Raw genomic sequence first — 22,969 nt, forward strand, 5'->3', positions numbered from 1 at the left:
GGGGCAGCAGAGGATGGGGTTAAGACCTGAGGCCGATTCTACAAATGCCTTCTGAATCGGTAGTTCTCACACTTTCAAGATTTTTCGAAAATGTTCAAAAATAGCAGATGTACAAGCTTGCATATATGTGGGCTTGTATATCTGCAATTTTTGAATGTCCTGTCAAATCTAAAATGACACAGATGCTTTCCCGGTTTTAATTGGTTAGTACGCCCTCTGTGGGCATATCAATAATTTGGCTAGTAATCAGTTATTGACAAGAAATACAGGGTGTATTTTCACCAAGATAATTAATGCATTTTTAAAAAAAAAATGTTTTTTGATGTCAATAAGGAAACTTCATAATTCACTATGACTTCAACCTCATTTTGCACTAAGCAAAGTTTACTTGCTGACCCATAAATAAGGTGTAGCCCATTCAAAGCTGTATGCTATACTTTTCAGTCAACTAATTGTTTTCATTCCTCTAATTATTTTTCAAATGGTTGATATCTCCATACAGTAGATCATTGTGTAGGTTTCGGTTATTTTGATAAACAGCAACAAATGAGCAAAAACATCTAAACTATGTGTAGATAATTGGGAGGAAAATGGGATATTTCCACCAGTAAATATTAATTCCTCAATGTTATCTGCGTATAAACAACAAAGAAGCGTGAAATGACTCAATCAACTCTCAACATGAAACATCCACGGCTGCCACTTTTCAGTATTTTATCATAAGAAACTGCAATACTCACCTGGGTTGTCAGTTGTCAGTGAATCAGTGTGGAACTTGTGGCCTTAAGAGGATAACTTCATTTCTCAGCTCGGTCTGTCTGGGGGAAAGACAGATTGTATCACCATACTGGTGGACAGTAGAGTTTGATGTCGATTGTTACTCATTCAGTGTTGGAAATGTGGAATGCCATCTCTATACTGTATGTCTCATTTAGCCCTTGGCACAACATTAAGAAATGAACAATTTGTAGCTGACTACCACATTGCATAATTATGTAAATAATATGACAGATGCGAGAAAAGAAGAAGAAGAAAAAAAAGAAAGAGCCCAAATAGCCTATTATAAGCAGTAAATAAGGAACAAACCAGACTGGTGCCTCTGTGATTTCGATGCGCACAGTCTATAAAAATACTCACATAAAGCCGTCTCAGTCGGACGCTGTTCTTCAATGATCCTGGCCCCGAACACCCTGTGAAATGGTAGAAGGCAAGGCATCCCCCGTGTGACACTAGTATAATGGTGTTGGCTTGTTGCGCTGCTGTCTTGACGCGGAGCTTTCCATGGTGCTGAATTCTTGGCAATTTTTTTTCCCTGACAGGTAGCAGCAGCAGCCCTCCGCAAACTTAATAATAACACTATTGAATTAGTTGCTTGAAACGTCTCCCCTCACTCAACTCACTGACATATAGTCCGCGCAGCGACCAGGTGATTAAAAAAACACGTCTTTATTAGCTCTCCGGGCTAGAATGTGCGATTGTTGATGCGCAAATAATGAATTAAATGATTGACTCGATCCACAATGGTCCCGTGCCGTATATGCTGTATGAGACATACATTCTAAATGTATCTAGATTTATTTGCAATCGTCCAAAAAAAAAAATCCTGTTTCTCAAAGCTGGATAACGCATCCAATCCAACAAGCACTGCACATGTCGAGTGTAGGCGTGAATGAATGGTAAAGGATTGAGGGGACGCGAACCGTACACACGCATCAATTCAGGACTGCATGTGTCGAGCCAGGAGGGATGGAGTTATAGATGGAGAAAGAAGAGTAGTGTTATGCAAATGGAAGCCTTTCTCTTACTGTTGTGTGCGGTGGGCAGCATTGGCAGAAGAACGGATGAAAGGCAGTTATATGAACACAGAACACTGCAGTAACAGGGGAGGAGGCGCTCCGAAACAGCTGTATTAGTCCTACTGCTGCATGAAGATTCCAAAGCGAACGGTGATGATTCTGCCCACAAATCAGAGACAACAGTTACAATATTGCTGCCATTAATCATCCATTTGCTGACATGCCAGTTGACCATGCATCTGAAATTGAGGGGTGCGTGGTTGTGTTTGGGGATGGTGAGATATAGCCCAGGGGTTCTTGTTAGGAGTTTTCTGTTTTGTTTTTACTAAAGTGGTAAAGAAGGAATAGCCCCAACAATGACAATGACAAAGTGGCTGGTGGTGGGGGATAGCCCACAGCGCAAAGGAAAACACCAGTGGAAACACCCCTTCAGAGACGCCTGTGCTAGTCCACTGTTTAACTTTTTAAATCATTCGTTTCCTTCTTAAAATAAATACACAACAGACACAGAAACATAACGCCAGCACATCATTTGCGAGGAGTAGGGCCTACAATATGTTCTAAAAACAATATTATGTAGCCTATAAGTAGTATGGTATATTAAATTCCTTTTCAAATGTACAGAGATTATTAACTTGCATGATGACAGTAATTATTGTATGTATCTGTCGGCCCATTGTGGAAATTAAACAGGCAGGATGCTCACCAAGCATCCAGATGAGATTAATAAAGAGAAGGTTGGAACAAATTTAAGACTACAGTGTTTAGATGGAATGTTTGAGTGTAGGTCTTGCAATCTCCTGTATAAGGGAGTAAGGCAACACTCATTTCTGTGACATTCTACCAGAAACATACATTATCTGGAACTGTTAAAGTGAATAAAAACGTGTTCTGTAAAGGAATACAGACCATTCATGCCCGTCTGGCACCGGCCTAGTTGGGAATGATGCAAGTTGGGAACACTGAACATAAGCATGCCCATAAATGGGGGGATCAGTTGTGGAAACTAAGTCCTTGTTCAGTGGTAAAGGTCTGTGGTCATAGTAGTGCATCTGTCTGTCATTTAATGTCACTATGAATTGAGTAGGCCTCCATGGGCACCCCATTTGAAACAAGCCATAGGCTTTCATGGGCTTTTCAATCATATTTAGTTGACCTTTTATTTAAACTGTACTTTCATGTGTTTTTCTGCAAACTTCTAAATAAAGTATTCAATCAATCAATCAATCAATCAATCAATCAATCAATCAATCAATCAATCAATCAATCAATCAATCAATCGGAGAACGTGTGTGAGAATGTCTGAAGCGTGCAAATTGACTGTGGAAGATAGACTGACTAAGTAATGAAATCAAATGGCAAGTGTGGGGAATTCAACAGGTGTGCGGAATTTGCCAAATCAAGCTTAGGCTGGGGTTGCCATGGCAATCAATTGGCTCATTTAAAGCGCTTTGGAAAAGGTTCTATATAAAATGCAACAATTACCATTCAGTAGCCTGCAGATACTGCATGGAACTGAAAAGGAACATGGCTGAGAACGAATGCATCATACATTTGGACTTCTCTGACAGTTACACGTGTACTTTAATATGCATCTCAGGTCCAGACAGTACACTTGGGTATTATGCAAGCAACTCTGCACACTGTAACACTCACTCCTTCACACACCAACGGTGAAGGAAACCATGCAAGGCACCAACCTGCTTATCAGGAGCACTTAGGGATTCAGTGTCTTGCTCAAGGACACTGACTGACACTTCAACACACAAAATCATCTGTACAGAGCACAAGGACTATTCATGAGTTTTAAGCATTTCTGTTTATTTAAAACAGTGTTAATTGTTTGTCTCTCCTCTGCAGTAGCCCACTGGCAATCCTGTTAGATTGGGAGGGTGCCAAGTAGTATAGAGTATAGTTGTGTTTGTTCATGTTTAAGATACATCTTTTTAATTATCTTGTGAAGGAAGTGGCGCCTGGAAAATTAGAATTAGAATTTCTTTAATTCCTTTAATTATTTATGTAATTGTGTAAATGACTCATGGGCCATGGATGAGCTTTGTTGAGTTAATTGATTACCAGTTACAGGTCATTTGCTCTGGGTAGGATCCACCTGGGTGACCTAGCATAAAAAAGGGCAGGTTGTAAGTGCTGAAGTTTAGTCAACAGCCATAGGAGAGAGCTGCAGGGACTTAGTTGAGAAGGTATATCCTGGTATGCTGTAGCACCTCCTCAGCTGGTTTGCCTTTTTAATATTTTTTATATTAAACTATTATTTTTGCCTAGGCCTGCACTGTAAATACAGCACAGAACTATTGGTTTTGGTTTTGGGGGAAAATAAACATTCCCTAAACTGCATTCTAGGACTTCTGTCTGTATACTTTTTGGAGCCTTGGTCATTCGACCAACTTCAGTTATTATTCTAATTACTTATTACAGTATGTCCTTGGCTGAACCACATTAATCTAATATGACATTAACATAACATTTCTAATTTTAAATAGAAATGCTTGTAGCAAACATGAAAACATGTTCTCATGAACATAAAGTCCCGCACACTGCCCTTGCTCAGCAGTCTCTTTTATTCAAATTGACAGACGTTTCGGTCCCACTGGACCTTCATCAAGAGTCTTGAAATCCATAAAGTCAGTCCCGTCACAACACTCATCAGTCCTGTCAATGGGTATAAAATGGTTCATTTGAAAAACAATTTATGAATTAATCTGGTGAACTGTGTAGAGCATAATGTATTTGTAAAATGATCCTACAGTATGTGATAGATAATTTGAATGATCCTTTTGGAAAGAAGATAATCCATGTGGAGCTTACTGTGCCAGGGGTGTGAGGAGGCATTTTAGATAAAAAAGCTGAGCACTACAAAGACCTGGTGCATCACTGCAGGGATAAAAGCTGGCAGACATGGCTGTACCCGATCGAGGTAGGGTACAGGTCTACCCTTAACTCGCATGTCTGGGCTGACTGCTGGAGACTTACCCTGGTTTGTTGCTTAAATAATAATTGTCCGATGTCGTCACGATCCGCTCCTCGGACCGTAGACTGACTTTATTATTTAGCCATTGTCTGACCTTAATTGGTATTGGACCCTTTTGGACCCTCTTTCTGTTGTATTGTTCCCGGTTCTCCTTGTACTGTTATTATGTAGTGATGTCCAAGTGTTTCCTGTTTAGCCTAGTTAGTGTTTCCTGTCTTGTCTCACCTCCCTTTGATTAGTTAGGTTCTCCACCTGTGTCCTGTTGTGCCCCAGCCAATCCCTGTGTTAATTGTCCTTGTTCTCACCTGTGCCTAGCTAGTCCTTGTCTATTTATATGCCCCTCTGTTTCCAGTCTGTGTTGATTCATTATTGTTGACACAGTGTTTTGTCGGTTACCTAGCCTTGCCTTGTTTTCCCTGTTTAGTTAATAAAACCCCTGCATCTGATCCGTTCTGTCTCCGCGTCACTGTCTGCGCTTGGGTCCTGCAACTCCCTGCCTCGCACCGTGACATCCGAAATGAGACCAGAATGCTAATTCAGTAGGGATTCCATCAAAACCAGTTGATTTCCCCTTTTTAAAGTTTTTCAAAGTAATATAGGAGCATCAAGTGATACCCTTGAAACAGAATCCAACTGAGGCAACTGAAGGGTTAAAGCCGTCATCCAATCTAAAGGACAAAATGTTGGAAAACTGTTCATGGGCAAGTAGGCGATTTGGGTGGGTGCCCTGAAAGCAATAATTAGAGCGAGCTCTTTGGATGAGGAATTCAGCACAGCATGTGTTCTTTCAAGCAAACTGAACTCTTTTCTGACCATCTCCCATTCAAGGGAGACTTGAGGAGAGATGTCAGCATGCAGCTTTGCTTCTAAAAGTGACAGTTTAGCTTCCAATGCAGATATTCTACTTGATTTATTTATATTGGATTGGGATTTATTTATATTGGATTGGGATTTATTTATATTGGATGAAAAGAAGATAGCTCTGATGTAACCCTTAACTGCTTACCACATCACCCGTGGGTCTTCGACTGAATTTTTATTAATATTAATAAATTCTTGTAATTGCTCCTCCATCAGTGACATAACATTTTTATGTCTGCAAGAGTGTGGTATTAAAACGGCAATGGGCTGCACATGTCAATACTTTCTTTACAAAGGCCTTGCACTGCATTATGATCAGATAAGGTAGTCCACATAGTGCACTTTTTCTCAACTCCAGATTACTGCTTGTTTTCATTGCAGAGGCTGATATGACACAATATAAGAATAGATCATATAAAGCTTCTATTGATCCCCAGAGGGAAATTCAGGTGTCACAGCGGCAGCAGCAGTGAAAATGAAACATAGGAGAGGTAAAAGCCAAGAATAAATAATTATAAAAAAGGAATATAAAAGAAAATACTGCATTGGAGCTCTGAATGAGTGAATGAACATACTGGGTGACGTGACTTGACATTTTTTGTGTCCATATGATTTAGTTACATTTTAAAGGGACAACATTTTTAAATAAAGTTACTTATGCTTAATTGTTTTTGAGGACCTAGTCTAACATTTCTGATTTGTTCAATATTGATTGAATATTTGGAGGAGTGGTGGCAAAAATGTAAATTGGTGTAACTTAAAAAAAGTTGTACCAAATAATTCAACTTGCTTACAAAAGGTGAAATTTGCAACAATACACCCTATCAACTAATTGGGCGTGATCGTTAGAACCATTCATAGTCATTGAAAGAAATGGATCACCAAAGCTCTGAATACTCGGTATCATAGCACAGTATCATGTCGGTAGCATGGTCAGTATCATGGTCTGTATCATGGTCAGTATCATGTCAGTATCATGGTAAGTATCATGTCCGTATCAGGGTTAGTATATCATGGTCAGTATCCTGGTCAGTATCATGTCTGTATAAGGGTTAGTATCATGGTCAGTATCATGGTCAGTATCATGGTCAGTATCAGGGTTAGTATCATGGTCAGTATCATGGTCAGTATCAGGGTTAGTATCATGGTCAGTATCATGGTCAGTATCATGGTCAGTATCATGTCCGTATCAGGGTTAGTATCATGGTTAGTATCATGGTCAGTATCATGTCCGTTTCAGGGTTAGTATCATGGTCAGTATCATGTCCGTATCAGGGTTAGTATCATGGTCAGTATCATGGTCAGTATCATGTCCGTATCAGGGTTAGTATCATGGTCAGTATCATGTCTGTATCAGGGTTAGTATCATGGTCAGTATCATGGTCAGTATCATGTCTGTATCAGGGTTAGTATCATGGTCAGTATCATGTCTGTATCAGGGTTAGTATCATGGTCAGTATCATGTCTGTATCAGGGTTAGTATCATGGTCAGTATCATGTCTGTATCAGGGTTAGTATCATGGTCAGTATCATGTCTGTATCAGGGTTAGTATCAGGGTCAGTATCATGTCCGTATCAGGGTTAGTATCATGGTCAGTATCATGTCCGTATCAGGGTTAGTATCATGGTCAGTATCATGTCCGTATCAGGGTCAGTATCATGTCAGTAGCATGGTCAGTATCAGGGTTAGTATCATGGTCAGTATCATGTCCGTATCAGGGTCAGTATCATGTCAGTATCATGGTCAGTATCATGTCTGTATCAGGGTTAGTATCATGTCAGTATCAGGGTTAGTATCATGGTTAGTATCATGGTCAGTATCATGTCCGTTTCAGGGTTAGTATCATGGTCAGTATCATGTCCGTATCAGGGTTAGTATCATGGTCAGTATCATGGTCAGTATCATGTCTGTATCAGGGTTAGTATCATGGTCAGTATCATGTCTGTATCAGGGTTAGTATCATGGTCAGTATCATGTCTGTATCAGGGTTAGTATCATGGTCAGTATCATGGTCAGTATCATGTCTGTATCAGGGTTAGTATCATGGTCAGTATCATGGTCAGTATCATGTCTGTATCAGGGTTAGTATCATGTCAGTATCAGGGTTAGTATCATGGTTAGTATCATGGTCAGTATCATGTCCGTATCAGGGTTAGTATCATGGTCAGTATCATGTCTGTATCAGGGTTAGTATCATGGTCAGTATCATGGTCAGTATCATGTCTGTATCAGGGTTAGTATCATGGTCAGTATCATGTCTGTATCAGGGTTAGTATCATGGTCAGTATCATGTCTGTATCAGGGTTAGTATCATGGTCAGTATCATGGTCAGTATCATGTCTGTATCAGGGTTAGTATCATGGTCAGTATCATGGTCAGTATCATGTCTGTATCAGGGTTAGTATCATGTCAGTATCAGGGTTAGTATCATGGTTAGTATCATGGTCAGTATCATGTCCGTATCAGGGTTAGTATCATGGTCAGTATCATGTCTGTATCAGGGTTAGTATCATGGTCAGTATCATGGTCAGTATCATGTCTGTATCAGGGTCAGTATCATGGTCAGTATCATGTCTGTATCAGGGTTAGTATCATGGTCAGTATCATGTCTGTATCAGGGTTAGTATCATGGTCAGTATCATGTCTGTATCAGGGTTAGTATCAGGGTCAGTATCATGTCCGTATCAGGGTTAGTATCATGGTCAGTATCATGTCCGTATCAGGGTTAGTATCATGGTCAGTATCATGTCCGTATCAGGGTCAGTATCATGTCAGTAGCATGGTCAGTATCAGGGTTAGTATCATGGTCAGTATCATGTCCGTATCAGGGTCAGTATCATGTCAGTATCATGGTCAGTATCATGTCTGTATCAGGGTTAGTATCATGTCAGTATCATGGTCAGTATCATTTCAGTATCATGGCCTGGGGGAAGAAGCTGTTCCTCAGTCTGCTTGTGCCAGCTTTGAGGATCCTGTACCACCTCCCTTATGTTATGGCAACAGGGTGAGCAGGCTGTTGTGGGGGTGGAGAGGGTCTTTGATGACCCTCAGGGATTTCCTGAGGTAGCACAGGGCGTACAACTCCTCCAACCTGCGAAGTGTTGTGTTTGTCTAATGCTTTGTCTAAAGCACTTTGAATTGCCTTGTTGCTGTATGAGTATATATACACAAATAAACTTGCAAAACAAAACAGAAAAAGTCTTGTAGTATATACTCTATTTTAAGGGGATGATCATGCCAGTTCCAAGCTCAATTGTTACAACTGCCCCAAAATACTGTATATACTAGTCACACAGAAAGGTGTCCAAAAAGTTCTGCATATGGGTGAAAAGTATGGAGGATTCCCAGGGGCCACAGGCTGACAGCAGCCTTCGAAGACTCTGTGGTTTATAGATCTTATTGAGTCTTGACAGTCATACTGTCATGGGGTCCAGAATTCGAAGTAGCTCCCCTGGGTGAACAGGCTGCTTATGTGGAAATGTGGGGAATCTGTGAAAGTATAGCTTCGCCTCAATTAAACCTGATTTTATTAAGTAAGAAAGACCTTTCAAGCCTCATCTACTTTGTATATGTCGCCATCTTGTGGTTAATTTGATCAGACATTGTTAGACTCAAATGTTTAACATGTGACCTGATTATGGTGTAGAGTTCATTGAAGGTCTTCTCTCTGCCTCTATGGGCTTTGGATTGAATCCTGCAGGGGCTTCTCTTCCTTCACTCCTTTTGCCGTCTCACCGTAAAGGAAGATACTGAGAGGAGCTCCGAGATCTACAGCTCTAGCTCATGCAGTATATCAATATAGAATCAATACGAATTTTCCTACTGCAATATGGTGATATAGCTTATTGCTATATACTGTAGCTTGTTGTCTTGTCCTGGTCTTAAAGGCTGTATTACAATAACTGATACACATTTTATGTTCTGAAATTATTATCTAGCTGAATGTAATGAATAACGAATGCATACCTGTTCTGCACATTACTAAAGACAAATTCTGTAAATATCTTCTGAAAGCACTAATAGTCATCCCCAAATTATATATAGGCCTACACACCAATATTGAGGTATTAATTAGATTTTGATTTTGTCAACAGCAGTTCAGCTGATGACAACATGTCAAACTAGAGATGTGCTTAGTGGAACACACACCTCTTTCTTTATCAAGAAAGACTAAAATATAGGAGCATCAAGTGATACCCTTGAAACAGAATTCAACTGAGGCAACTGAATGGTTAAAGCCGTCATCCAATCTAAAGGTGTGTGTGTGTGTGTGTGTGTGTGTGTGTGTGTGTGTGTGTGTGTGTGTGTGTGTGTGTGTGTGTGTGTGTGTGTGTGTGTGTGTGTGTGTGTGTGTGTGTGTGTGTGTGTGTGTGTGTGTGTGTGTGTGTGTGTGTGTGTGTGTGTGTGTGTGTGTGTGTGTGTGTGTGTGTGTGCGCGCGCGCGCGCGTGTTTGTCTGTGTGCGTGCGTGCGTGTGTGTGTGAGTGGACGCTCTGTTTGTCTGTCTGTGAGAGAGAGACCAGAACTTAACTTTTCTATCGATTAGTCACCCCATAAGACTTGAATTCATGGATTTTTTTTGTTTTTGTCTCATTCCTAAGCCAATAATTTGATGACCAGCGGACCGGTAGGCAGCGGTTCCGGTAGGGGACACAAAGGAGACTCTTTGTATTTCCTACCGGAACCGCTGCCGGTCATCAAATTATTGGCTTAGGAATGTGACTCCATGGGGTGACTAATCGATGGAAAAAAGTCATTTTGGGGGTGAACTATCCCTTTAAGACTGTGACTTTTATGAAATGGGTGAGTGAGTTTCTTAAATTAATAAAATATCCTAATATCTTATGGAAGCATTTCAACATAAGACTGTCTTATGCTGGGGTTTCATTGCTGTCTTTTTCAACTGTACTCTCTCCCAAATATTTTCTGCAGTGTGATGCAATTGCCTTTTATGTGTGGCTCATTATGCTACTATTAATAACAAATGAGGGGCCACTTTGTGTATAATTTTGGAGCTGCAGAAGCTGTGTGTTTGATCTAGTTGACCAGAATAACAATATTGTTGTTAATAACTTTATGTTGTGGGGTTTGGAGTGGGATATGGAAGTATTTTCTGTTGTTGTTGTTTGTATTCTTGTCTAGCTGTTTGTTTTCCATGCCCTTCATGCTCTGTTGCTATTTTCATATTTTACATATTATACTGTAGTCTTCTGAGTGTCAAAATACTTGAGAAGTCCACCATCACCACCTCATCCCCACGGATGGTAATTGGAGTTGTGAGCCTCTTCTTGCTCTGCTGGTAGTCCACCACCAGCTGCTGGTAGTCCACCACATAGTCTTATCTATGTTGGGCTGAAAGCCATTGTTGTCACACCACTCAACAAAGCTTGGTATCATGGTCAGTATCATGTCAGTATCATGGGCAATATCATGGTCAGTATGGTCAGTATCATGTCAGTATCATGGGCAATATCATGTCAGTATCATGTCAGTATCATGGGCAATATCATGGGCAGTATCATGGGCAGTATCATGTCAGTATCATGGGCAGCATCATGTCAGTATCATGTCAGTATCATGTCAGTATCATGTCAGTATCATGGGCAATATCATGGGCAGTATCATGGGCAGTATCATGTCAGTATCATGTCAGTATCATGTCAGTATCATGTCAGTATCATGGGCAATATCATGGGCAGTATCATGGGCAGTATCATGTCAGTATCATGTCAGTATCATGTCAGTATCATGGGCAATATCATGGGCAGTATCATGTCAGTATCATGGGCAGTATCATGTCAGTATCACGTAAGTTTGATGACAGTATCATGTCAGTATCATGTCAGTATCATGGTCAGTATCATGTCAGTATCATGTCAGTATCATGGTCAGTATCATGTCAGTATCATGTCAGTATCATGGTCAGTATCATGTCAGTATCATGGTCTGTATGTCTGTATCATAACAGTATTATCAGTATCATGTCTGTAAGTATCATGGTCAGTATGATGTTAGTATCATGGTCTGTGTCATGTCAGTATCATAACCAGAGGTCATATAAGGTGTGTGTGTGTGTGTGTGTGTGTGTGTGTGTGTGTGTGTGTGTGTGTGTGTGTGTGTGTGTGTGTGTGTGTGTGTGTGTGTGTGTGTGTGTGTGTGTGTGTGTGTGTGTGCGTGTGCGTGTGCGTGTGTGTGTGTGTGTGTGTGTGTATATAGGTCAGCATCATTTGTCAGTATCATGTCACCAGGGCTCCATAGTCCTCCAGTAATTAAGCTGACAATGACTGACTATGCTAGCGTAGTGTATAAACTATTAATACATATAAATACAAATATACTGTAGGTGTAAGTATCTACAGTATTCATTGTGCCGGTCGGAACATGATTCTCACAGCGTTACGCAACTTCTCCAGGAGTGCTCTGTGGAGCAGGTAGATGATGTCATCATCCACATCAATGTTTGCCTGATAGGCAAACTGCAGGAGGTCAAGGGACAATTTCCATTTTTCATGAACAACAGCTATACTCTTAAAGGAGTACTTCACTCATTTTCAACTGTATTTTCATATTATTACAATATTGCTGTGCACTCCTCACTGTCTAAACAAAATGTATGCCCAGATCTAAGACTGTATTATCATTGCATACTGTAGAATTGCCAGTATCTGTCAATGCTTCTTGATATCCAGGTACTGGAAAAAATATTACCAAGAAGCTTGGCTCAATTCTCCACATACTGTGTAATGTGTAAGGAAGGAACCAGGTTTGTTTTGCTTGGCTTTGATATACCGTACCTACGACATATCTGTCTTTATCTGATGGACAGCTGTGTGTGTGTGTGTGTGTGTGTGTGTGTGTGTGTGTGTGTGTGTGTGTGTGTGTGTGTGTGTGTGTGTGTGTGTGTGTGTGTGTGTGTGTGTGTGTGTGTGTGTGTGTGTGTGTGTGTGTGTGTGTGTATATATATTGGTTGTATGAAAAATAAAAAAGTATTATTGGAAAAAGTGGGTCGTGCAACACTAGGGGGCACTGTAAGTATGGTTGGGGTCCAACATTATCAACATAACACAAGTCAGTGTCATCTGAATAGATGATAAAAGTAGCAAGTGACATGAGAAGAGAAGGAAGTGAGAAATGAATAATTGAAATTCAGGAGATTCATATTTCTTTAAATGATGGATGACCAGCCATTAATGTTATTATGTGGACAGATGGGAGGGAAACATTGTTTTGTGATAGATGGAGAGAGAAAAAGAGACGCAGACAGACAGAGAAACAAGGATGCAGACAAAAGGGGGGAACTGATTGATGGGGGACCCCCCCACACACACACTCACGCACACACAATTTGAACTCAGATTATGGAAATGTATAAATGCAAGGGTAGAAGACAATCAGAGAGAGAGAGAGAGAGAGAGAGAGAGAGAGAGAGAGAGAGAGAGAGAGAGAGAGAGAGAGAGAGAGAGAGAGAGAGAGAGAGAGAGAGAGAGAGAGAGAGAGAGAGAGAGAGAGAGAGAGAGAGAGAGAGAGAGAGAGAGAGAGAGAGAGAGAGAGAGAGAGAGACACACACACACAGACAGAGAGACAGAGAGAGACAGAGACAGAGAGAGAGAGAGAGACAGAGAGAGAGAGGGAGGGGGAAGGGGGAGAGAGAGAGAGAGAGAGAGAGAGAGAAAATGAGAGATGCTATTGGATGGCTCATTAGAACATCTGGCGTGACAGAACATATTGGTGCTGGAGTCAGAGAAAAAAGGGGAACAGGCAGAGATAGACAGGGTCCCCTTTCGAAATCCCTTTTCCCCCTTTTGAAATCCCTGCTGTATTTTCCTTTTCTTTTCTTTTTTTCTTTTCTTTTTAAGAGCGAGAGACCCAAAATAAGACGAAGGAGGTTTGGAAGATAAAGGAGGAGGGAAGGGACGAGGGATACAGGATACAGTAGGTGCATTCGTCAGAACTTCAAAACGTTGTGGAGACTTCATTTGAGAGAACAAATCCCTTGATAGATGATTTCCTAGCTCCTGTACATTATATTTTGTTTTATTAAAATCTTGGTTATAGAGGTAAAAACAATAACCAAAACAAACATCAAGCGATACAGCTGAGGGAGAGAGGGAGAGATGTAAATCAGAGGAATCAGACATGGTGTCGACCCAGATTGACAGAGCCAGAGTTTGGCAACGAGAGCGTGGAATATCTGATTTGAATGACACATCTACAACCACATGCAGGTATTCTCTCCTTGTTATTAAAGTCAGCTGAAATATTGATCCATTACTATTGGATACGTTTGAAGATATGACAACTATGTATTATTTAATTTAACTTGTAAATTGAATATTTTACTCCTTGGCCATCTATACTTTGCGTGTTTAGTTACACAATTGGGTGTCAGTGACTTGGTAATGTATACCAAGTTGTTCAGTTACAACATTTGCTGTCATTATTGTTTAATAGAAGTGCAATCATAATGCGTACAGTATTGACAGATGCTCGTTTTTTTTGCATACCGTAACCTGATTCGTAAATAACCACATATAGTACAAATAATCATAACTCACAGCTTTTCACCAAAAGATGGAAAGGGAACCAATGTCATTTCCTCTTCTTTTTGAATTATGTCTTGCAATATCTATAATATAATATATAAAGTGCATTTTATAATGATTGCATAAGTCTTAACAGACCTCACATACTGTTGACTGTACAACAAAACAAGTAAATTAAAAGCCATAAACACAACTTGATCTCATCCCAATATAAAAGAAAACATCACTGATCGTGACGCTTCGGAGGAGGAATGCCGTCGGATCCCACTGAGAGAGAGAGCACATCAGAGGAAGCCGGCGTTTGTTGTTTTCAGGGTGTCAGTGAGACACTTTTGGTTTGTTGTGATGTGCTGGCTTTGTGCAGAGAGAAACTCTAGGGAGGGGGAATGGGAGGGGACAGACATTAAGCCTGTCAGAAATTGAAAAAAGGTACATGCCTCTCCAGAGCAAAGAACAACAGCTGTGAACGCAGAGCCCGCCAGAGCTTTCTGAACTGAACTTTTGTTTTGTTTTTTGAGGGAGAGAGAGAGAAATTATGCCCCCGCTTCCCCCCACTCCACTTCCCCCCGACTGGTCAGATAGGTGAAAAGGAGGAGGGATGTGGCAATGGTAAAAAGGTACATCGAAATCCTTTGACAAAACAGTGAGCATACGATACTACAGAATAAGTTGAGGATTCTCTGGCTTTTCTCAGCGGCTGATTCACCATTGGGCCAGACACTACAGACTCTCATCCCAACCCATAACCAGTATGTCTGGGTCAGGGTGAAGAGGGAGAGGACAAAGCAAGATACTTAACCTCCTGCTGGGGAGGTGGGAGAACAAAGCTCCTATCAGGAGAGAGAGGGAGAGAACCCCCCCAGATACAGAGAGAGAGAGAGAGAAGGGCAAAGTTCCCTCTCTCTCTCTTTCGACCATCCCGTCTTCAGGCTGGCGGGCTCAGCCATGGCGTTCACCTTTGCGGCCTTTTGCTACATGCTGACCCTGGTACTGTGCGCCGCGCTCATCTTCTTCGTCATCTGGCAGGTGAGTTCTGCTGTGTGCACTAGCTCTGACACTACGCACACACACACACACACACACACACACACACACACACACACACACACACACACACACACACACACACACACACACACACACACACACACACACACACACACACACACACACACACACACACACACACACACACACACACAAGCACGCATGCATGCATGCACAAAGGCACACACGGACGCTCGCATGCGCACACACACACAAACACACACACGCACGCACACACACGCACGCACACGCACACGCACACACACACAGACCTAGAAATAAACAAAAACAGGAGTACTTTAGTAGGCCTGCAAAGTTTATTTATTTCGGAGTGTTTCTCAACCTGAACCGGCAGTATATCTTACCTACGATGCATTGAACAGCCTGGCGAGTGGAGCCAACAAGTTTGGGGTACGGTATAATAATGTTCAAATAGCTGTGTCTAGGCATCTTAAATTAGAGATGAAGGTAGATTATGGTATTATAAAGTATAAGGTTAAAAGTGGTTGTGTTTAGAGGTGGTTAACTTTAGGGTTTGGTGTGATCTGGGATGAGGGATCTGGCAGGGTGGTTTGCCAATGAGATTCAGTGACCTCAATCTCCTAGATTCATAGCTTGTAGAAATTGGGTACCGGTATCGGTTCAGGAATCGGGATCAACAACCTTTTTAACTATTTAAAGTGCCCAGAGTGACTAATGCAACCATTATACGCTTCAGTTCATTCAACACCATTACAAGCATTTGCTGGTAAACAACATAATGTCAGACGAGCCCGGCCCAGACAAGGTTGCTTTGATGCTAAAGGATCAGAGAAGAGGGAAGTGCCAGTATAAGAACATGGAACAAAAACACTGAGATGTATTCTTTTTTATTGTTTTACTGTGCACTCTGGCACCAACATGGAAAAAATAAACAGGTGAATTCTAGCACTGCAAGAGTTCTGCATGTTCTCTCTTGCACACAGGGAAATGAACCCACGCAATTTGCAATTGAAAAGGTACAGAAGAGTTGGCCAAAAATCATGGTTAAAGATGCAGCATTGGTTGGTTTTCTGACCACGATCGCTCTTATGCCAAGATGCTTGCATGTGCCCTTTCAAATGTAAAGCCATTACAGCCATGCTAGATTTAATCTGTAGATTTAATGGATTTAGAATAGCAGAAATCAATGAATCACAGATTGACACTAAAGAGACAGTATCTATGTACGATATGCTTTTGCCACAAACACGAATCACGGCAACATAGTGGTACAGGTATTACTGGATGTGTTCTGCGGCCACGACTGTAAATGCTTGTCTAAGAATCCTCATCTGACAATTGCAGGCAGAAGAGCGAGCTGAGGCAGCATCAAGACCACTTTTGTGGGAAAGAATTCTGATAAACAGTGGACAGTATATACAGCAGGCATGTCCAAAGTCCGGCCCAGGAACCAATTGAGGCCCGAGGGCACATTTTATATGGCCCGCAGCTTCCCTCCTAAAATGTATTATTTATGGCCCGCCACCAGTAGAGTCATGTGAAATTCATACATTTAAATGTTGGTGTTTTGAATTGAACCTGGGCAGATACGCCATTTCTATTTGATTTAACTTTTGGAAAGAGACTTTTTCACACCTGGCTAGACTGCCATTTGAACAAAAAAAGTGGAATTGTTAAGCGATATAACGTGATAGTGATGACCGATATCAGGGACAGATTGTTATGCACCTGTCAGTCTGTCTGCAGGTCTGGAATTTGCACAGGCGTCACTGGAGATGTGCACGTTCAGTATTCAACACGCAACCTTCACCTCCACACATGCAGCTCCTACAAATGCCAAATGCCACCCAACTCCAGCATTCAGCTCTCAATACGATGAGATGCTATTAGTGTGAAACACACATGAGCACAAAAGAACCAGCCTGGAAATGACTAAATGTATTGACTCGTGATTTGAATTCGACCAAGTGGGTTAGACTGAGCATGAGTCAGTCACGGCGAGAGAGATGCTAACAAGACTGCATGTGTGGGCGTGTCTCGGCAATGAACCATGTGATTGAAAAAGCTTATCAAGCTATGATGTTGACCCCCCCCCCCCGACCACCACCACCTGCTTCCATCCATAGTTAGAGCTCCCCCATTTCGATGTGGATTTTCGACCAATACCGTCACTGCTATAGTAACCATGGTGCCCGCTGAGGGGGTCTGATTGAGTTGCCATGGAAACTGCATCTGTTTACAACAGGGCCGAGTGTGAAATAGACCCCAGAACGCTATATTCATGCTATTAGGGGCAAGAACCTTGCTTAGAGCAGTGGTTCTCAAAGTTTAGGGCGTCCCCAGCGAAATGAGTTAATATATTAACCACTGTAAACCTATATAAATACATTGACTATTTGAAAATAGCAGATCTACAAGCTCACAACGCGTTACAATGCGATGCGTTATGAGCTTGTAGATCTGTTATTTAAAAAAAAAAAGATTTTTAATATTTTTGAAACATTTGAACTACATGAATGGGGGTCCGCGGCACAAAATATTTTCAGATGGGGGTCCGTGGCCAAATTCATATTAATTTGGGGGTCCTTGACATGAAAAAGTTTGAGAACCACTGCCTTAGATATATGGTTTGTTGCTCAAATCAGACATTGCTGATGTAATGCAGATGCAGACACATACTTGTTGTAGCGTGTAGATACTGTACAATCAGTGTCTGCCTCTGGTTATGGGTAGGCGGGCGGTCCTCCTCTCACTCTTGTATGTTATTTACGCACTGCTGGGAGGGAGATGGCGAGTGGGAGGCAAAGGAGAATGGCAGTGGTGGGATCTGATCCTAGACCTGCTGGGGAACACTTGAGTAGGGGTCCAGAGGCGGAGGCGGTTTAATCACTTAATCTGCCGTCCGTCACCTTTTCATCAGCTCATGCTGCTCTTCAGCAAAGCGTGAAAATTAAGCTCCATTGTTTGAAGATTGAACTGCGGTGAATAATTAAGATTCAGTTTAGAGCTTCACTGCCAGATGACAAGCAAAGAAAGCTGAAATCTGGTGGTTAGATTGCTGGCAGATCAGAGCACCTTGAATCGATGTTTCTATTGCGCTTCATCACAGAGCTGTTAACAGTCCGGTCTGATTCTCACCTCACCTTACATGGAGCAGCCAATTAGCCAGCAATTTCAGAAGACTTACTGTATCTCCCTGACATAAATCAATAGCTTCCTTTGCTTTAACCACTTCATGTCATAACATGCGACCATTCAGGAACATTTTCAATTCAATACAACGCGCTTTGTGCCACATTGTGAGCTTTTAGATCGCCTGTTTCCAGTGAAGATATTTAGCGTAGAGGGGGAAAAGGAGGGTCCCGAGTATAGAGCACTGGGGGACTCCAGTCAACTAAGAATTTAGAGTTTTACTGTTTGTCTGTCCTCACCTCAACATCCGCTCAGACATTTCTATAAAGGACCACACAGAATAGCATCTTACGTAAATATGTAGGATATTTTGTGTTGTTGAATATTGTCCAAGGGTTAGCTCAGAAGCATCCATTTGTCCTTATACTGTCCAGATATGGGATACAAATCTGCTATTCTGAGCTTGGATATGGATTAACTGTTTATACTGCAGGACAAGAATGCTGCCACAGATTTTACAGTCCTTTTGTATGCGGTCTCTAGACATACAGTATGTCTAGACGGCTTATGTCTTCCATATTTGCACACACACACAGACACACACTGTATAATACAAAACATAAATACATACTGTACTTACAGTACTGTACTGTACCAGTTACTTGTACTTTTAAAGGTACAGTCATTCAAAATGTGCCATAAATGAAACAAACTTACCCATGTACACTTCTTTCAGATCACTGCCTTCGATGAGCTCCGCTCGGACTTCAAGAACCCCATTGATCAGAGTAACCCCACCAGAGCAGTAAGAAATCCTTTTGACAAATACAATTGAAGACTACTCACTCATCTAACTTTGGTGTAACATTATTAATATTGTTGTTGTTATTAGTTTGATCACTACTTCTACTACTACTACTACTTCTACTAGTAATAATGATAATAGTGACAAAAAGTATATAATTAGCAATAAACAAAAACAATGGTGACTCATATAGATGTTCACAGAGAATACATTTCTGTAGAGAGCTGTATCCCACATGTGAACACTTGGATATTCCACAGTGGATATTCAAGAATGGATATTCCAGAGAGGTCATTTAAATAATGGGGTGAACATGCAATTAATTAGTTAGTTAGTTAGTTAGTTTGTTTTTTACTGATTACATAATTTATTCCATGATTGACTGTTTTCAACAGTCTGGCCATGAGGTCAGAGTCAGTGTCTAGAGCCAAAAACATTGGCTATTGATCATGGAATTAATGAATTATCCCACAAGAAAGTTTCTGTTTGTTGTGTGAGACCCCATTATTTCACACTGAATATCACACTGAAAATGTGTGTGCAGTGGCCATTCTGTGACTTTTTATCCCACACTCTTATGGGTCCATTTGGATCACTTTTTATACTAATTGGATCACTTTCTTTTTAAACTAAGAGTTCAAATTAATACTGAGTATTTTGCTGTACAGTGTTAGTCACCAGGGAATTGCTTTAGTTTGAAATACTGGTTTCCTCCACTAAGCAAGATCTAAGGGAAACCTTTGTCAACAAATGATTAATCTCTTTATTTTGACTGTCATTCTAGTTATTTCCCTGTTTTAATCTAATGACTTCAGCACCATGGATAGCACCACACTTACAGAGGAGTAATAATGTACCCGATTGAGTGGTAATAAATGTCATTTGATGACTCATATTCTCCGTCCTCAGAGGGAGAGAATTCTCAACATTGAAAGAATCTGCAACCTGCTTCGAAAGGTGAGTAATTATACCTGGGGTGACGGGTGGGTGGGGTGGTGGATGAGTGACATAAGAGCACTCTAATCTTGCTAACATTTGCCTCTCTATGATGAATCAGAGGAACGCTTTTCCTCCCTTATCCATGCTATTTGCAAAACCTGATGATTTACTTTATCTTTCAAACTATATTGCATTCTTGCTTGTTTTGCACCGTGACCCAAAGCCTTCTCTCAGTACACACTACAGTGTTTAGTTTATAATGCACTATAATAGTCATCATGCATGCTCCAAAAAATCACAACTAATAATAATATTCATCGGCTCTCAAAAATGGTTGAAACAATGACATTTTACAATTATGCATGTGTGTATGTGTAAGAGAGAGGGAGGGAGGGAGACAGTGTTATAGAAAGACAGACGGACGGACGGACGGACGGATGGAGCCAAAGAGAAAGAAAGATCATTGTCTATATTTCAGCATGTGTCACCTGACATCCTGTGTGCTCTCAGCTGGTGGTACCAGAGTATTCCATACACGGGCTCTTCTGCCTAATGTTCATGTGCGCTGGAGAGTGGGTGACACTGGGCCTAAACATCCCCCTGCTGTTCTACCATCTGTGGAGGTACGCACACAAGTTCCACCGAGCTCTTAATGCTTCCTTTATAATGTACTTACTGGCACAGCCGTGTTGCTTGACAAAAATGACTAATTTCAAGTGAAATGAAAAGTGTCAAACCCGTTTTTCAGTTGAGCGTGAGAAATAAGGACACCCGTTCTCACGATTTTCACTCAGTCCACAGCAGTTATTATAGTTTTGTGGTTTTCATTCGTTTTTATTTATCTTTCGTAATTGATTATTTTCTCCACCAGGCCGGAATGGGCCACAAATGCAATAAATGTCACTGTTCAAACATAATCACCAGTGAGCGTCAGAAAGATATTCCATACTGTTTGACTGTAGTTGCTTTCCAATTACAGGCAAACATTTCTAACAAAAAACGGTATACGTTTATCATGTACGCAATACATTTGAATCGCATGTTATGGGGCCTCTATACAGCGTACAGCCAAATCTCCTGTCCATAGGAGGTGGCGCATACGTAGATTTACGTAGATGCACATATGTAGATTTCTAAATGTTTGACCAAATTGGGCAGGCAAGGCTCGCGTCACTTGGTGGGGTCAAAGGGCTCAGGCTCACAACAACAACATCTCTTTCACTCCACTCGGAATATTGCTAGTAGCCTAGCAGGTGGAAAGTAGCTTAGTGTTCGTGCTCTTTCAGCAGTGTTTTGCCAAAATGGGAGCCGTGAGCTGTTTATGAGCTTCGAGGGATTTAAAAGAGTTATACTCTTCTTTAGTATAGGCTCTAACTCTGCACACTCGATAGCCGTAAATATCTGTTTCCTCTACCGGAGGCAGCAGAGCAGAGTCGAGGCTCCAGTCTTTGGATGGAAGCTCATATGGATCTGTGCCATTAATTAAATACAATTTGTCTTTGTACCGTTTTTGTGAGTCTATATCCAACTTGTCCAAATAGCTCCCCTTCTCCTTGCAGCTGGCTTTTAACATGGTTGACACGGAACGCGTTGAATGTACCGCTGTTTGTACTAGCTAAATAGAGTACCCTATTGGGTGGGTCGGTATAGTGACCCAACCAGCATGGCTGCTCTTGGCTACGCAGCCCAAAACACGCCCCCCTCCAACGAACTTTGCCAGCCCTATTGACTTAAACTATTACTACGTTTTCTGTATATTTGTATTTTATTGTGTTGTAAGTACAGTACACAATATAGTTCCAGTTAGTTTTCTTTCTTTTTTTTTCTAGTCTAGTTTTTATTTTATTTCAATTAACTGAAATGTAGTTTAAGTTTAGCTTTAGTTAACTTTAATAACCTTGGTCCACTGTTACCTTCCTTATCCCAGTGCCGGTACTGTATATGGAAGTTGTATAGAAAATGATGCAAGCAAAATCTCCTGTGATAGTAGTTGTACACATCCACACATTATTGTATGCAGGTGCTTGAACCAAAGAAAGAAACATGCAGTAGTTCCCTTACTTTCATTGCACTTAAGGGATCGTCAGTGTGTGTGGTGGACCTTCTTTTGTCTTTTATCAAATTGAATGGAGCAATAAAGACCTAACTATAGACTATCCTGTGTCTCTTGAAGATATTTCCATCGGCCAGCAGATGGTTCAGAGGTGATGTATGATCCGGTCAGTGTGATGAATGCAGATATTCTCAACTACTGCCAGAAGGAGTCCTGGTGTAAGCTGGGTTTCTACCTGGTGTCTTTCTTCTACTATCTATACAGGTAAGCAGTGGTGTAAAGTAACTAAGTACATTTACTCAAATACTGTACTTAATTACACTTTTGAGGATTTTTTACTTTACCGGAGTATTTCCCATTTTCAATACTTTTACTTCTACTCCACTACATCTCAGAGGCAAATATTGTACTTTTACTCCACTACAATTATTTGACCACTTTAGTTACTAGTTGCTTTGCAGATTTAGATTATTATCACAAAACATACATTAACCACTTCAGCCCTATATACATTTCGGCCATCTGAAAATAGTCGATCTACAAGCTCACAATGCGTCGCATCGCATCCGCTATTTTCAAACGTTTTTTGGTACATTTTGAACTTGTGAAATGGGAAATTCTGCACAATGAGTACTTTTACTTTTGGTACTTTAAGTACATTTTGGTTACCAGACTTGTACTTGTGTATTTCTACACTGCTTACTTTTACTTAAGTAAAAAATGTGAGTACTTTTTCTACCACTCCAGGTAAATAGTATTAAGATTAGACAAGACTAAGGAACTGATGGCAAATCATTTTAAGTTAAATTTATATTTCAGACTA

General features: G+C 41.0%; 1 protein-coding gene across 1 annotated transcript; it reads left to right on the forward strand.

The window, feature by feature from the left end:
- Positions 1-15,124: 15,124 nt before the first annotated feature.
- On the forward strand, positions 15,125-22,414 carry cnih2 (cornichon family AMPA receptor auxiliary protein 2; the record flags this gene model as incomplete). The annotated part of the gene is made up of 5 exons (XM_084073700.1): positions 15,125-15,214; positions 19,086-19,154; positions 20,064-20,111; positions 20,604-20,716; positions 22,267-22,414. The coding sequence occupies exons 1-5, from the start codon at positions 15,134-15,136 to the stop codon at positions 22,412-22,414; spliced, it is 459 nt and encodes a 152-aa protein (XP_083929826.1). The 5' UTR covers positions 15,125-15,133.
- Between the last annotated feature and the right edge of the window lie 555 nt (positions 22,415-22,969).

Source organism: Gymnoscopelus microlampas (genome assembly GCF_963454915.1).
Source record: "Gymnoscopelus microlampas genome assembly, chromosome: 12".
Taxonomy (NCBI): Eukaryota; Metazoa; Chordata; class Actinopteri; order Myctophiformes; family Myctophidae; genus Gymnoscopelus; species Gymnoscopelus microlampas.